This window comes from Dipodomys merriami, unplaced genomic scaffold (genome assembly GCF_024711535.1).
Source record: "Dipodomys merriami isolate MVZ:Mamm:240054 unplaced genomic scaffold, mDipMer1.0.p SCAF_403, whole genome shotgun sequence".
In the NCBI taxonomy this organism is placed as follows: domain Eukaryota; kingdom Metazoa; phylum Chordata; class Mammalia; order Rodentia; family Heteromyidae; genus Dipodomys; species Dipodomys merriami.
Genome location: NW_027205638.1, coordinates 469,884 through 486,577, shown reverse-complemented (window position 1 = coordinate 486,577; position 16,694 = coordinate 469,884). Strand labels below are relative to the sequence as shown.

The 16,694-nt window shown below is 38.1% G+C and overlaps 1 protein-coding gene across 1 annotated transcript in view; it reads right to left on the bottom strand.

Annotated features, from left to right (window-relative positions):
* The window catches only part of LOC138806655 (zinc finger protein 585A-like), a 166,546-nt gene that overhangs the window by 72,590 nt on the left and 77,262 nt on the right, over positions 1-16,694 (bottom strand). Inside the window, exon 9 of the mRNA XM_069992076.1 lies at positions 7,375-7,608. Coding sequence (XP_069848177.1) covers positions 7,375-7,608 — 234 coding nt within the window. The remainder of the gene's footprint in view (positions 1-7,374; positions 7,609-16,694) is intronic.

Genomic DNA, 16,694 nt, shown 5'->3' with positions numbered 1-16,694 from the left:
AATCAAAAGACTTTTTTTTCTTTTTTTTTTTTTCTTTTTCTTTTTTTTTCTTTTTTTCTTCTTCTTCTTCTTTTCTTTTTTTTTTTGCTTGTTTTTTGTTACCTTATATATATATATATATATATATATATATATATATATATATATATATATAAATTTTTTTCCCTTCTAAAACTTTTATTAATCTTTAATTTTTGCCTCTTCTGAAAAAATAATTGTTTTCCAGTAACCTTTTTTTTTTCTCATCTTATAATTTTTATTTTAGGAATATGTGAATAAGAGTTTTCCTTTCTTTTCTTGTCTTCTTTCTCTTTTTCTTTCTTTCTTAATTATCTTTTTGTTTTTTATCTAGCTCTACTGAATTTCTGATCTTTTCTTCTCCCGTTCCCATCCTTAAAGCTTTTCACATCTCCTCTATGTCCCTCCCCTTCTCTGAACATATTCACATTCCTCTCTAAATAGACGGTCTTTTAACCTCTATAATAACATTAATTTTTACGTTTCTATTCTTTTTCTGGTCTCTCTTTATTCCCCTTTCCGTCTCTTCTTTTTCTCTCTCTCTCTACTTGCATCCTACCCAACTCATTTCCTGCACTGTGATTAGGACATAGTTAACTCTCCCTGTGCCTCCCCACACCAATCTATTCCTATTTTTTACCCACATCTCTCCCTAATCCTAATAATTTCTGGTTTTCCAAATTCTTTTCTGCGGTTCGAAGTCCTTTAACATATAGTCGTTTGATGTTGAATATATGTATCTGTTGAACTAGATTGTATCTGTAGACTATTGACTGTACAAATGCAAACTTTGGTTGATGGTTGCCTTAAGATAGTGTTCTAGCACAAAACTGGTGCAATCTTTATCTCAAATGGGCCGAGTAAGCCGGAAAAACACAAGAAAAATGGCAAATTCGGGTATCTCAATTCCCAACCTTGATAATCAGGGATTAGAACAGATAAAGAATAATCCAGAGGAGAGTTCCCAAATAGCTCTACAAACACTAATAGCAAACATGATAAATGAGAAGTTTGACAATGTACAAAGGATAGGGAGAGAGAGGAGGCATCCCAGAAGTTTATACAGGAATATCATAAGCGTGAGGAAGCTTCTCAAAAACTGATACAGGATTTGCGTGAACAACTTGAGAATACTCAAAGAGAAAGGGAGGAATGGCGTGAGCAGGCAGAGAACACTCAAAGAGAACTGCAGGAATCCCACAGAAGGGAGGAAACTAATCAAAGAGTAATTCACGAATTAAGAGACCAGGTAGAGAATACACAAAGATCACTAAAGACATTCATGGAATCCATTAACAAAGAGCTGAAGGAAGTCAGGGAGACCACAAAGGGAATGCTGAATGGAACCCAACAGAAGGAATGGCAGTCCAAAGAAACCATAACCAATCAACTAAGTGATTTGAGAACAAACACTGAACACCAAATTAAGGAAGTAAAGAAATTCATACAAGACCTAAAACAGAGCTTCAACAAAGAACTTAAAGCCATCAAAGCTGACCAATTAGAAGGAAAAGAGATAAAAAACAAAGTAGAGAGTCTTGACAGCAGGTTAGACCATGCAGAAGATCGAATCTCAGGGATTGAAGACAGCCTAGATATTATAGAGAAAGAACATACAACCATCCAAGACAAGTCCAAGAAATATGATAGGTCTATCCAACACCTGGAAGACACCATCAGAAGGCCCAATCTAAGGATAATGGGTGTAGAGGAGCACCTAGAAACAGAAGTTAATGGTCTAGGAAATTTGTTTAACGGGATCCTAGCAGAGAACTTCCCAAACATACAAAAAGATAGGCCTATTCAGATACAAGAAGCTTTTAGAACCCCAAATAGACCAGACCAGAATAGGACATCCCACCGTCACATTATAATCCACACAGGATCAACCCAGACCAAGGAAAAGATCCTTAAAGTTGTCAAGGAGAAAAGGTTAATCACCTATAAAGGGAAACCAATTAGAATTACCTCAGATTTCTCAGCAGAGACAATCAAAGCAAGAAGAGCCTGGAATGATGTATGCCATGCCCTAAAAACAAACTATCAACCAAGAATACTGTACCCAGCTAAACTCTCCTTCATAACTGAAGGCCAAATAAAAACCTTCCATAGCAAAGAAAAATTGAAACAATACATCTCCACCAAACCAGCCCTGCAAAAGATTCTTAAAGATGTCCTACACATAGAAAACCAACAAGAACGCAACAAAGGCCAAGAAACTGCACCCAAACTGAGAATCCAAGAACCTTAGGAAGAACCCAGTTTTCACAGCCCCCAAGAAGGTGGATAACATGGCAGGAACCCCCAAATACCTCTCAGTCCTATCTCTTAACGTTAACGGACTGAACTCTCCAATTAAGCGACATGGACTGTCTAGTTGGATTAAAAAACAAGACCCCTCTATCTGTTGCCTGCAGGAGTCACATCTTGCCCGTAAAAACAAACATATTTTCAAAGTTAAAGGCTAGAACAAAATCTACCAAGCAAACGGCCCTCATAAACAGGCGGGAGTTGCAATCCTAATATCAGATAAAATAGACTTCAAACTAAAATTCGTGAGAAGAGATAAAGAAGGTCGCTACATACTAATTAAAGGATCTCTCCTTCAGGAGGATATTACAATTCTAAATATCTATTCGCCAAACAATGGAGCACCCAAATTTATCAAAGAAACACTACTTTCCCTCAAATCCCATATAGATCCAAACACATTAATTGTTGGGGATTTTAACACACCACTCTCCCCACTAGATAGATCAACTCGGCAAAAACTCAACAGAGAAACCGCAGATCTAAACAGCTGCATAGATCAACTAGACTTAACAGACATTTACCGAACATTTCACCCAGCAGCAACAGAATACACGTTCTTCTCAGCAGCTCATGGAACGTTTTCTAAAATAGACCACATTTTAGGCCACAAAGCAAACTTGTCTAAATTCAGAAACATTGAAGTTATACCTTGCATTCTCTCTGACCACAAGGGAATAAAATTAGATCTCAACACCAAAAGCCACCAAAGAAAGTCCGCTATCACATGGAGGCTGAACAACACACTGCTGAATCATGAGTGGGTCATGGAAGAGATTAGAAAGGAAATTCAAATGTTCATGCTATTCAACAAAAATGAACACACAAATTACCAGCTCCTCTGGGACACAGCAAAGGCAGTACTCAGAGGCAAGTTTATAGCTCTGAGCTCCTACATCAACAAATTGGAGAGATCGGAAACTAGCAATTTAATGACACATCTAAACCTCCTTGAAAAAGAGCAGCAAGATAAACCCCAATCCAGTAGACAGAAAGAAATAATCAAAATTAAATCAGAATTAAATGAATTAGAATCCAAAAAAACTATAGAAAGAATCAACAAAACAAAGAGTTGGTTCTTCGAAAAACTTAACAAAATTGACAGACCCTTAGCAAACCTTATCAGAAAAAGGAGAGAACACACCCAAATTAATAAACTCAGAGATGAGAATGGAAACATCACCACAGAAACAACCAAGATTCAGAACATTATTAGGGGATACTTCTCAAAACTTTATGCTAATAAGTTTGAGAACTTGACAGAAATGGACCTTTTCCTAGCAAATATTGACATGCCAAAACTAAACCAAGATGAGTTAAACCAGCTTAACAGGCCCATATCAAGCATTGAAATAGAAACAGCAATAAGAGACCTCCCAGCTAAGAAAAGTCCAGGACCAGATGGTTTTACAGCGGAATTTTACAAGGCCTTCAAAGCAGAGCTCACACCAATACTCCTCCAACTCTTCAATGAAATTGAAAGAGAAAGCTCACTACCGAACACATTCTATGAAGCCATCATAACCCTCATCCCAAAACCAGGCAGGGACTCATCAAAGAAAGAGAACTATAGACCCATTTCTTTGATGAACATTGATGCAAAACTTCTCAACAAAATTTTGGCCAATCGACTTCAACAATTCATCCAAAAAATCATACACCATGATCAAACAGGATTCATTTCAGGGATGCAAAGCTGGTTCAATATACACAAATCAATTAATATTATTCATCACATCAACAGGAGCAAGAATAAGAACCACATGGTTATCTCAATAGATGCAGAAAAAGCATTTGACAAGATCCAACACCCCTTTATGATGAAGGTTCTGGAAAAATTAGGAATCCATGGAACATTCCTCAATACAATAAAGGCTGTATATGACAAACCTACAGCCAGCATTATACTCAATGGTGAAAAACTAAAGCCATTTCCTATTAACTCAGGAACAAGACAAGGATGCCCACTCTCTCCACTTCTCTTCAATCTAGTATTAGAATGCCTAGCTACAGCAATAAGACAAGATGCGGACATAAAGGGGATCCAAATAGGGAAAGAAGAAATAAAACTCTCCCTCTTTGCAGATGACATGATCTTGTATTTAAAGAATCCCATAGACTCCACTCCCAAATTACTCAAGCTGATTCAAAACTTTGGCAAAGTAGCAGGTTATAAAATTAACCCCCCAAAATCAATGGCTTTTCTATATGCCAACAATGAGAAAAGTGTGGCTGAAATTAGGAAAGCAACTCCATTTGTAATAGCCCCACAAAAAATAAAATACCTAGGAATTAACTTAACCAAAGAAGTGAAGGACCTCTATGATGAAAACTTTAAAATCTTGAAAAAGGAAATCAACACAGAACTTAAAAAATGGCAAAACCTCCCATGCTCCTGGATTGGCAAGATTAACATCGTGAAAATGGCAATACTTCCCAAGGCTATCTACAAATTCAACGCCATACCTATCAAAATTCCACCCTCATTCTTCAAGGAAATAGAGGAGGCAATCCAAAAATTCATATGGAACAATAAAAGACCCCGAATAGCAAAAACGCTCCTCAATGGAAAGAACACTGCTGGAGGAATATCAATACCAAATTTCAAACTCTACTATAAAGCCATAGTAATCAAAACAGCTTGGTATTGGCATAAGAACAGACCTCAGGACCAATGGAATAGAATTGAAAACCCAGAAATGAACCTACAGACCTATAGCCATCTAATCTTCGATAAGGAAGCTAAAACAATAGAATGGAAGAAAGACAACCTCTTCAGTAAATGGTGCTGGCAAAATTGGTTAACTACATGTAGAAAACTAAAGCTAGATCCTTATATATCACCCTGTACCAGAATCAACTCCAAATGGATCAAAGACCTTGAACTCAAAGCAGACACTCTGAAAACATTACAGGATGGAATAGGAGAAACCCTAGGTCTCCTTGGCTCAGGACGAAATTTTCTGAATAGAGACCCGGAAGCACAACAAATCAAAGAAAGGTTGGACAAATGGGATTGCATAAGATTGCAGAGCTTCTGCAGGGCAAATGACATAGCTGGCAAGATCAATAGAAAGCCCACCGATTGGGAGAAGATCTTTACTATCCATACAACGGACAAGGGTCTCATACATAAAATATACTTGGAACTCAAAAAATTAAACCACCCAACAACAAATCCTCAAAGAATCAACTGCCCAATAAATAAGTGGGCGAAAGACTTAAAGAGAAGCTTCTCTGAAGAAGAAACAAGGATGGCCAATAGACACATGAAGAAATGTTCAACATCCCTAGCCATAAAAGAAATGCAAATCAAAACAACATTGAGATATCACCTCACTCCAGTTAGAACAGCAAAAATCAAGAACTCTAACAACAACAGATGCTGGAGGGGATGTGGACAGAAAGGAACCTTACTTCATTGTTGGTGGGAATGTAAACTTGTTCAACCACTTTGGAAAGCAGTATGGAGGTTCCTCAGAAGACTTCACATAGATCTCCCTTATGATCCAGCAATCCCACTTTTGGGCATTTACCCAAATGTTTACAAACAAGACCACACTAAAGCTACCAGCACAACTATGTTTATTGCAGCATTATTTACCATAGCTAAGATATGGAACCAACCCAGATGCCCCTCAGTAGATGAATGGATCAAGAAAATGTGGTATATATACACAATGGAATTCTATGCCTCCATCAGAAAGAATGACATTTCCCCATTTGTTAGGAAATGGAAAGGCTTGGAAAAAATTATATTAAGTGAAGTAAGCCAGGCCCAAAGAAGCATAGGTCCCATGGTTTCCCTTATTTGCAATATCTAGTATAGGTATGAGTCAAGCGGAAAAGGTCAGATAATGTGATGTTAGGAAAATGAACCCTTAAATATGTATTTTAATGTTTTCGTTTCTTTCATGCATGTGTTTCTAACGCATTTATAAGATTATTTCTTTGTTGCTTTGTATGTCCCTCCCCCACAGTGTAACCCCCGCTTTCACTATATTTGATGTCAGTATAACATGTGGAGGAGATGGGGACAAACAAGTCGTTTAAGGATTCAGGTGGACCTGTTGCAACAATGAGAAGTACAAAATGTCATGTCAAAACCAGCTTTACAATGTCGGTGTGGGGGGGGAGAGGGGGGTATAATTGGGTGGGGGGAGGGGGGTAAAATTGGGTGGGGGGAGGGGGGAGGCGGGGAAGGGAAGTGAAGTTTAAACAAAGGAGGAGGCTGCAATGCTTGGTAAGAAATGTATGCATTATCCTGCCCATGTAATTGTAGCCCCCCTGTACAGTATGTTCTCAAATAAAATGAAATACAATTAAAAAAAAAATGTTTCTCCTTTGTGTGTGTTCTCTGGTGGACAGTAAGGTTTGATTGGGTGAAAGGCTTTCGACACTCATTACATTCATAAGGTTTCTCTCTAGTATGTGTTCTCAGGTGGACAGTAAGGTGTACCTTCTTGGCAAAAGACTTTCCACACATGTTCCATTCATAAGGTTTCTCTCCTGTGTGTGTTCTGTGGTGGCTAGTAAGATATGACTTGCAGGAGAAAGACTTTCCACAAATATTACATTCAAAAGGTTTCTCTTTTGTGTGTGTTCTCTGGTGAACAGTAAGCTTTGATTTGTGGATGAAAGACTTTCCACACATGTTACATTCATAAGGTTTCTTTCTTGTGTGTGTTATCTGATGGACAGTGAGATTTGACTTCCAGGTGAAGGACTTTCCACACATGTTACATTCATAAATTTTCTCTCCTGTGTGTGTTCTCTGGTGGCTAGGAAGATATGACTTTCTCGTGAAAGATTTTCCACAAATGTTACATTCAAAAGGTTTCTCTTTTGTGTGTGTTCTCTGGTGGCTAGTAAGCTTTGATTTCTGGGTGAAAGTCTTTTGACACATGTTACAGTCATTAGGTTTCTCTCCTGTGTGTGTTCTCTGAGGGACAACAGCGTGTGTCTTCTCAGTGAAAGCCTGTTCACTCTCTTTGCATTCTTCAACTACAGAAGACACATGAGGACTATATGCAGCACACATCTTACCAGGTTCACTGAAAACACCCATGTTCTGACAGCCAGTGACCTTTTCTATACTCATCCCTATGGAGTTCCCATTATACTTAATCAGTTCTGACTTCTGTATGGAGCTCAAATGAAAACTTCTTATAAGTCTCACTTTTTCCTCCCCTGGGTTACTAGTCATGACTGCTACTTCAGATAGATATTCATTTTGACTTTCCTGACAGGTGCTAATCATATCCTCCATTTCTGGGACATCTAAAATGAATAATAGATAAATAGAGAAAAACATAAATGAGATCCATAGATTCCTTAATGTAAAGATATTTCCTCACATTTCGTTGCAAGATTTTCAAATACGAAAGCATTGCTTTATGGAGAATATATACATTTCTCTGCAATGTAGTAATTAAGAAAGTAGTACTGACATTTTACAATGCAAAATAGCGTTTTTCTGTATTTCAGATTTTTATATTTTTCTCCAGGAAATATTGACTCATATTATTCATCTACGTCCTCTTAATGCTTCCATTCTGAATCTCCCTCTAAGCCCAGCACCACTGATAAGAAATTGTCCCAATCAGAGGATAGCAGCCCTAGCATACTTCTATTTTCTTCCTACCTGCATAATACTAGTTTAATAGAAAATGAGATCTTCTTTCTACATTTCTTATTGTCTTTTTCTTTTTAAGAATGACTTCTCGGGGCTGGGAAGGTGGCTCAGTGGTAGAGCGCTTGCCTTGCATGCCTGAGGCCCTGGGTTCAATTCCTCAGCACCACATAAGCAAAAAGAAAAAAGCCGGAAGTGACGCTGTGGCTCAAGAGGTAGAGCGCTAGCCTTGAGCTGAAGAGCTGAGGGACAGTACCCAGGCCCAAAGTTCAGGCCTCATGACCGGACCCAAAAAAAAAAAAAAAAAGAATGACTTCTCTACAAACAAAGAGAATTGCTAACAATGACTAAACTGTTATACCAAATTCAGTTTGTCTCCCTGAGAATTCTGGATTAACAATTCCTTGAGACAAAGATCACCTAGTTCTCTGCCATACATGACTGAGGGGCACTAGTAATACTATTGCTCTGTACAGCTCAAGGCAAACAGACAAACTGGGCTCTGGACCCATCATCACCATTCAAGATGCTTTAACTTACCTGTGAAATTCTCTTCTGAGCCATCTCTTATCCATGGTTCTGCACCTAGTTCCAGCTTCACAATCAATTTAGGTTTAGGAAGACAGTGCCCTGTGAATATGAAATAGTGGAGAACTATTGCTCTTGCTGTGTCATCATTAATGTAAGGCGGTAGACATCCTGTTCACAAGGTTGCTCCTAAATATGGTTTCTCAATTGTTTTATTTTTTGGGTGGTGGGTTCTGTTGTGGGGCCTGAAATCTGAACCTGGGAACTGTCTCTCACCTCCTAAGCTCAAGGCTAGCACTCTAACACATGAGCCAGAATGCCAATTCTGGCTTTTTTTTTCTGCTTTTTTGGTGCTGAGGAATTGAACACAGGGCCACAAGCATGCAAGGCAAGCGCTCTACCACTGAGCCACCTTACCAACTTATGGTTTATCAATTCTTAACAGCTCCATGGTGGACTTTCCCCCAGTTTTGGGTTTTTTTTTTTTTTTTGCCAATGTGTGGCTTGAACTCAGCTATTTTGCTCAAATCTAGCATTCTACTAGTTTGTGTCTTGGCTATATTTCTAGTTTTTGAATGGTTAGAGATAAGAGTCTCATGTTCATTTTTCTACAGTTGCTGGCTTCAAATCAAAATCTTCAGATTTCAGCCTCCAGGGTATCTAGGATTCCAAGCTTGAAGCAATGTAACCTATGTCAGGTTTGGCTTACAAATATACACTTTCACATTTTCCATTACTGATTTCCAGATCATACTGAGAGTAGTAATGTATATTCTATCTAGACTGTAGATCCACCTATAATAATGACCCCAAGTCTTGGAAGTCAGTTTCCTGTTAGTGGATCATAGTTTAGAACTTTTGTCCAACTACTGATTTGCCTTCTTAAAGAATGAGAATAAACGACTGGGAAGGTGGCTCAGTGGTAGAGCACTCACCTTGCATTCCTGAGGCCCTGGGTTTGATTTCTCAGCACCACATAAGCAAAAAAAAGCCAGAAGTGGCACTGTGGCTCAAGTGGTAGAGCGCTAGCCTTGAGCTGAAGAGCTGAGGGACAGTGCCCAGGCCCAGAGTTCAGGCCCTATGATGGGACCAAATAACAACAACAACAAAGAATGAGAATAAAATTAGCTCTTGAGTTACATACAATGCAGTTGAAGTTTCCTTTCAAAAGAAATGACATGTCCCATGGAGTGGAATCCTTTTTTTTTAAGAAAATTTAATGGTCCAAAACTTTACACCCATAACCCTACATTTAGGAGGTGAGATCAGAAGAGGCAGGCTTGAAACCAACCTGGGCACAGAAACCCAGAATATACCCCATAACAAAAGCCAAATGGCTCATGCAGTAGCATGAAAGGCAAACAACACCAAGATCCCAGACCTGAATTTGGCTGGCTTTTATACTAGCAGCTCTTTACCTGAGAATGGACTGGAATCTTATACCTAACTAACATAAACTGTCAAATGTCTACTAAAATGAAAACACTTGATCTTCCAAATAAAAGTGACCTTTGCTCACCCAAGGATATTAGGTTGCTATAGGTCTCCAGCATTACATCTCTATGAAGGGTCCTCTGACCAGGATCCAGATCCTGCCACTCCTTCCAGGTGAAGTACACAGCCACATCATCAAATGACATCAGTTTCTGTAATGGCACATTTCCATCAGGAAATTAGACCTTGGTCATGAGAATTCCAATCTGAAACTCATTATACTACAGGTATGCTTTTGTCTTACATAAAATGTTTGCAGCTTGCTGTGTTATCTATTTATTGGGAAAATTAAATAGCAAATTAGAAATATTTGACAATACATAAAGCTGGCCATTAAAATACACAGATTTGCAGGGCGCTGGTGGCTTATGCCTGTAATCCTAGCTATTGAGGAGGCTGAGGTCTGAGGATCAAAGTTCAAGGCCAGCCCAGGCAGGAAAGTCCATGAGACACTTATCTCCAATAAACAACCAGAAAACTGAAAGTAGCACTATGACTTAAGTGGTAGAGCACTTACCTTGATGTGAAGAGATGAGGGACAACAACTAGGCCCAGAATTCAAGCCAAAAGACCAATAAAAAGTTACAGATTCCCTAATGCATACAAACAAATTTCTGCTGGTAGCAATAGATAAAAATTCTAAGGATAGGGGCTGGGAAGGTGGCTCAGTGGTAGAGTGCTTGCCTTGCATGCATGAGGCCCTGGGTTTGATTCCTCATCACCACATAAGCAGAAAAACCCAGAAGTGGGGCCAAGACTCAAGTGGTAGAGTGCTAGCCTTGAGCTGAAAAGCTGAGGGACAGTGCCAAGGCCCAGAGTTCAGGCCCCCACGACAACATTATGTGTAAGGTGGTGTCTAAAAATTATGTTATCTGTACAACTCATTATGCTGAAAAATGAACTTTACAACTTTGGTGGGGAGGACCGGGGCGGAGGGGTGGGGGGGAGGATACGAAGGGATCTGAAGTAGAAACAAAGCAGGAGGCTACAATGCTTGATAAGGAATGTGCTCGTTATGTTACCCATGTAATTGTAATCCCTCTGTACAGTATTTTCACAATAAAAACGTATTTAAAAAATTTATATTATCATGTTTGATAAAATTTTACTACATATCAGGGTAACAATGAATTAAACAAATATTTTTTCTACATTTACATTTACTGCTTCACCATAAATCCTATTTAGACCTTCTATTAACAAGTACTCTCATAAGCAAGCATAACACATTCAGGATATCACAAGGGATACAAAACATATAACATTACTAGATTGATGAGAAGCAGTGTCCACATGAATGTTAAAAAACAGTAACGGTACTCCAGAAAGTAGCTAATGATTTATTGGGCCCTTATAAGATTTGATTTAGTTATCACATAAAAACATCCTAGGTTAACCATGTTTGGTTTAAATACTAAATATTGAAATGTGGTCATAGATACCCTGATACTTTGTTCCTATGTAAAAAAGAACTGCTACCATGAACTTTTGTAAACTTTGCCTACATTCTACAATACAAAATATAGGTAGGAGGGGAATAAAATGTTCCCTGACAAGATTTTCATTTTAATAGGCCTTCACAGAAGGTGGAGGCAAATTTATACAGGCTCAAGGAACACTCAAGATGACAAAAATGATAAATACTTATACTGGCAGTGAATTAAAATATTTAAAAGTAGTGGTATGGAAAAACAAAACAGTACCACAACAAATTAAGTAAGACCAAAGATAACAGAATCAGGTGAAATCAAAAATATGTTAAAATTTGAATACAATACAATGCCCTTGATATGTGTCTGCCTGTCCTGATTCTTGAACTCAAGGTCTGGAAACTGACCTTGAAATTATTTGGTTCAATGATAATGTTCTGCCACTTAAGCCGCATTTGCACTTCCTACTACTTTGGTATTTTATAGGACATAAGACTCTCAGACTTTCTTATCACCCTGGCTTCAATCAGTGATCCTTGTAGGGTTTCTTCATGTCCATCACAGGGGACCACAAGCAGGCACGGGAGAAAGATTATTATAAGGTTTATTAGAAGGACCATATTTCCCAGGACAGGGAGCACAAGCATTTGTCCCTCTTCAGGTTGCAACACAATCTGAGGGGCAGGAAGTGAGTTAAGTACATGCTCAGGTGTGTCTGAGATGACAGAGGGAGTGACCAGCTGTAGGGAGGGAACTCTAGGTCAGGGAGAAGCTCAGGTCTGGGTGGAGCTGAGCACTAAAGGTTGGGATAATACTAACTTTCTCAGATCTCAGCATTCTGAATACCATAGATTGCAGCTATTAGACATGATAGCCCAGTTACAATGCTCTTTTTTAAATTCAGATTATATTCTAATGCAATAATATGAAATAGAAAACTTGAAAATTTTAAGGCAGAATGTTCAGTCACTAATGTGTATGAGGACAGTCCAAATCCCAAAAGACAGAAAATGCCCCCACCTTGAAATCTGTAACACTCCTGATCTTAAGTATTGTGAATGTGAACACTTAGTCTATAATAAATTGTTTTAAGTTTTTCAAAGTAAGAAAACATTCTTGTGACAGAAAAACCCAGTAGTAATGTGCAAGTATTGCTTTTAAAGGATTCATAGTGTCTTTCTGAGCAAAAACAACCTCACTGATGTATACTGAATAGATTTTCACTTTTTGTATATGTCACTGTAAAGGTGATGTATTTTATATTAACAATTACCATACTACATAATTGTAAAAACTACATCACTACTCGATAACAGAATATCCTGTGTAATCAACCAATAAGTACAAGCAAAAGCACATCGGGATATAATTTGTTGGTTTTAATTTTGATGGATCTACATTTTGGGGTGTATTTTCTGTTAATGTTGTTTAGTAACACATAAGACTTCAATTTACTAGTGCCTTGGCTGGGGATGGTTGACTGGGATTTTGTCACTCGTCTGACCAGCATTTTATGTTGCATCTTTATTAGGCCCTGTATCTCCAGCAGAATGGACATGATTCTTAATATGACTACTTAGGAAAGTGAGGGACTTCTCAATCTGTGTTTATATCATCATTACTGAGGTACCTTTGGCCAAAGCAGGTTCAAACTCAAATTGCAAGTCATTGTACAAGGTATGCTAATTATTTGCATAAAGGATAATGTGCCATATGACAACCATTACTGAAATATTATAAAACAAAAAAATATGTGTTGTATATATTTTATCTCTATAACTTTGTGTGAAAATACTGTTCATAACATACATGTCTTTGAATATGTAAATAAATGAGGTAGAGTACAAATAATCAATGGAATCATAAGATACCTTTACCTTAATAGAAAAATAGTTTATATATCCCTAGATGTATTTCAGTGGTAATTACTTTTAGTGAACAGGTGGCATGTTTTCCTTTTTTGGGTTCAAGTTTTCAACAATCTTTTGTAGGAGCTTTAGTTTTATTTTCTGTTTTTTTGGGAGGTGCGGGGGTCTGGTGGTGGGGCCTGAACTCTGGGCCTGGGCCCTGTACCTTAGCTCTTCAGCTGAAGCCTAGCGCTCTACTACTTGAGCCACAGTGCCACTTGCAGCTTTTTTCTTTTTGCTTATGTGGTGCTGAGGAATCAAACCCAGGGCCTCAGGCATCCAAGGCAAGTGCTCTACCACTGAACCACCTTCCCAGCCCCCGTGCATATGTCTTTAGTGGACACTTTAATGCTCTTCTTAAGACAGGAATGATTCTACTCCCATAGGAAGGCTTTTCCAGCCCACATATCATGTTTTGAGCAGGAACATCTAGAGTAAAATCCCACAGGTTCTTTTCTGACTCCCTTATTTGCCTTCACTCCTAGCCATGGTTCCAGAATCTTTATTCATTGTCAACAGCAAGAAAGAATGAAAGGATCTCTAGTGAGATTCTTTTATTTCTCACTTTGTTTGACATTCCATTTTATGAATCTAAGGGTGTCCAAGATTGAAGAAAAGAAAAGAAAAGAAAAAAGAATCAGCTTCAGGAACATGTTTCTAAAAATTCTAACGATGTAGCTGGACACCAGTGGCTCACACCTGTAATCCTAGCTACTCAGGAGGCTGGGAGCTGAGGATCAGGGTTCAGAGCCAGCCCAGGCAGGAAAGTCTGTGAGACTGTTATCTCCAATAAACCACTAGAAAACCAGAAGTGGTGCTGTAGCTCAAGCTATAGATCGCTCGCCTTGAGCTGAAGAGCACAGGGACAGAACCAAAGCCCAGAGCTGAAGCCCCAGGACCGACAAAAAAAAAAAAAGAAGCTGAATATGGCTTGGAGATTTAGCAGATTATAAAATCTGTCATTCTAAGTTAAGAGCAAATTTGCTTCAGTTTGTTTCTAGTTTTTCTAGTGTGAGAGAAAGTTGTCCCACTAGTTATGTGATTTAGTGACACCTAGGAGATGACTTCTCATAGAAGGTGAAGGATGGCTAGCAACTGCTCCGACATCACATCCTCATATGTAATATTAAACTATCCTAATGAAATTTTACTGGATTTGCTGAAATAGTGTGGTCAAACATAACTTCAAATATTCTACAGGACTGAGTGAGCTATAAGTACTTCAATTAATCTCTGTAAATACTCTTGGACTGCTTTGTGCTCTTTGTTTTACTTGAAACTTAGGCTGAGTTTGATAGTATTTATAGAAATCTCTGTTGTTCTTTATGGTGTTCTCATAGGAGTTCTCTTTCCTATTTTCCCAATTCATTCTATTTTTCATGTTTATTAGCTTTTTTTCTTTCTTTTGTATTACATTTATTTATTGTGAAAATACCATAAAGGGAGGTTACAATTACATGGGCAAGATAGTGAGTACATTTCTTATCATGCATTGTTGCCTCCTCCTTCGTTTCCCTTTACCATCCTTCTTTCTTCTTTTTTTTTTCAGTTGTAGGTCTGGAACTCTGGGCCTAGTCGCTATACTTAAACTCTGCAGCTCAAGGCTAGTACTCTACCAGTGGTGCCACATCGCCACTTCCAGGTTTCTAGTGGTTAATTGGAGATAAGAGTCTCACAGATGGTCCTACCTGGGCTGGCTTTGAACCTCTATGCTCAGATCTCAGCCTCCTGAGTAGCTAGGATTACATGCATGAGCCACCACCATGTGAGTTCACTAGCTTTATTTCTCTCTTCTCTTGTTGTCTATTTTTCTCTGTCTCTTTTTCTCTTTCATTCTCTCTGCTTCTCTTTCCTCCACTTGTCTCTTAATTTTTCTTTTCTTCAAATGTTTTATCTGGGAAGTAGCTTCTCTTACTGATCAGTTTTCTTTTGGTGACATGGCTCTTAGAATTGACATTTTTGTTATTAATTATACAGGAAAATTGTTGGTAAACATAAAATAATTTGAGTTTCCAGATTCTATTATCTTTCTCTGGTTTAATCTCATTTGATGTGGTTCCTGCAGTTTTCCTTTTTCTTCTTGCTCTGCTTGAATATTTGCATTCACTGATATTATAACACAGAAGCTTGTTGTGAAAATAAACATACAGTGACTATGGATTTGGTATTGGAAATATCACTAATGGAAAATTCTGACATACATTTGCTAAGTAGTAAACTTTAATCTCAGGAACTTCAATACTAAATAGCATGTGTGGCAATGTATCCTTGGGAATCTAGTGGAAGAAATGGTTCAGGAATGTGTGACACACTTGAGCAATAGTCAGTGAAATCATCTGCAAAACCTACACAAATTATAATAATTTGTATTTTTGTCCATGTGTGTTTGCTATTAATGCTATTTGTAGTGTGTATTTCCAACTAAACACTGTTTGAGCATGTGTTCAAACACTTTCAGTTTGTTTATTATTTTAGTAGGTAAAATAGATATGTTTGTCACCCATATGTCTTCACAGAATCCAAAATTTGATTTTTCCATGTTTCTTTGGATGATAGGTCTAGCTATGTAGTCCAGCAAGCTCTTATTTGTTAAATAAGTTTATTTATTGTGAAAATACCATACAGAGGGGTTACACTTACATGAGCAAGATAATGAGTACATTTCTTATTAAGCATTGTTGCCTTCTCCTTTGTTTTTCCCCTACCATCCCAGCCCTCCCATCTCCTCGACTACACTCCCCCACCCACCTCCAAGCAAGCTCTTCATCTTTTTATGTAGCCTAGTCTGACAAGTAATCTTTCTTGAGTTTCCCAAGTCCAGGGAGAATAGTTGTGTTTCAGACTGTGTGTGGCTACATTAGCCATTCTTATGTGTACAGTTCATTGATAAAACACTGGGCCACACTGTTGTGAAGCCATTCCATCCATCCAGCTACAACACTTTTCATCTTCCATCTGTGAAGCTATTTGATCATTGAATAGGCAGCTCCTGTTCCTCTCTATCCCAGTCTCTGGAATCATCCTACATTTGGGCTCCACAAGTTTGTTGATCCTTGGAAGCTCAGTAAGGGAAATTATACCATGGCTGCTCCTTTATGATTGGTGTGTTTTATTTAGCTTATTTTACTTAAAGTTCATCCCTGCCATAAAATGTAGTAAAGTTTTCTCCTTTGAACACATTTATTGTTTTACATGCTTCAATGTTTTGCTTATTGTGAGTAGATTTTGAGAAGTGATTCTCCAAGCATTTGTTGTACTCCCTGCTTTATCTGCTGTTGCACACAAGCATAGAAATGCTGGACCATATTCCTATATAATTCTATGTTTAGTTCTTTTTAGGACTCTTCGTACCATCTTTGATAGATTGTTTGTTTG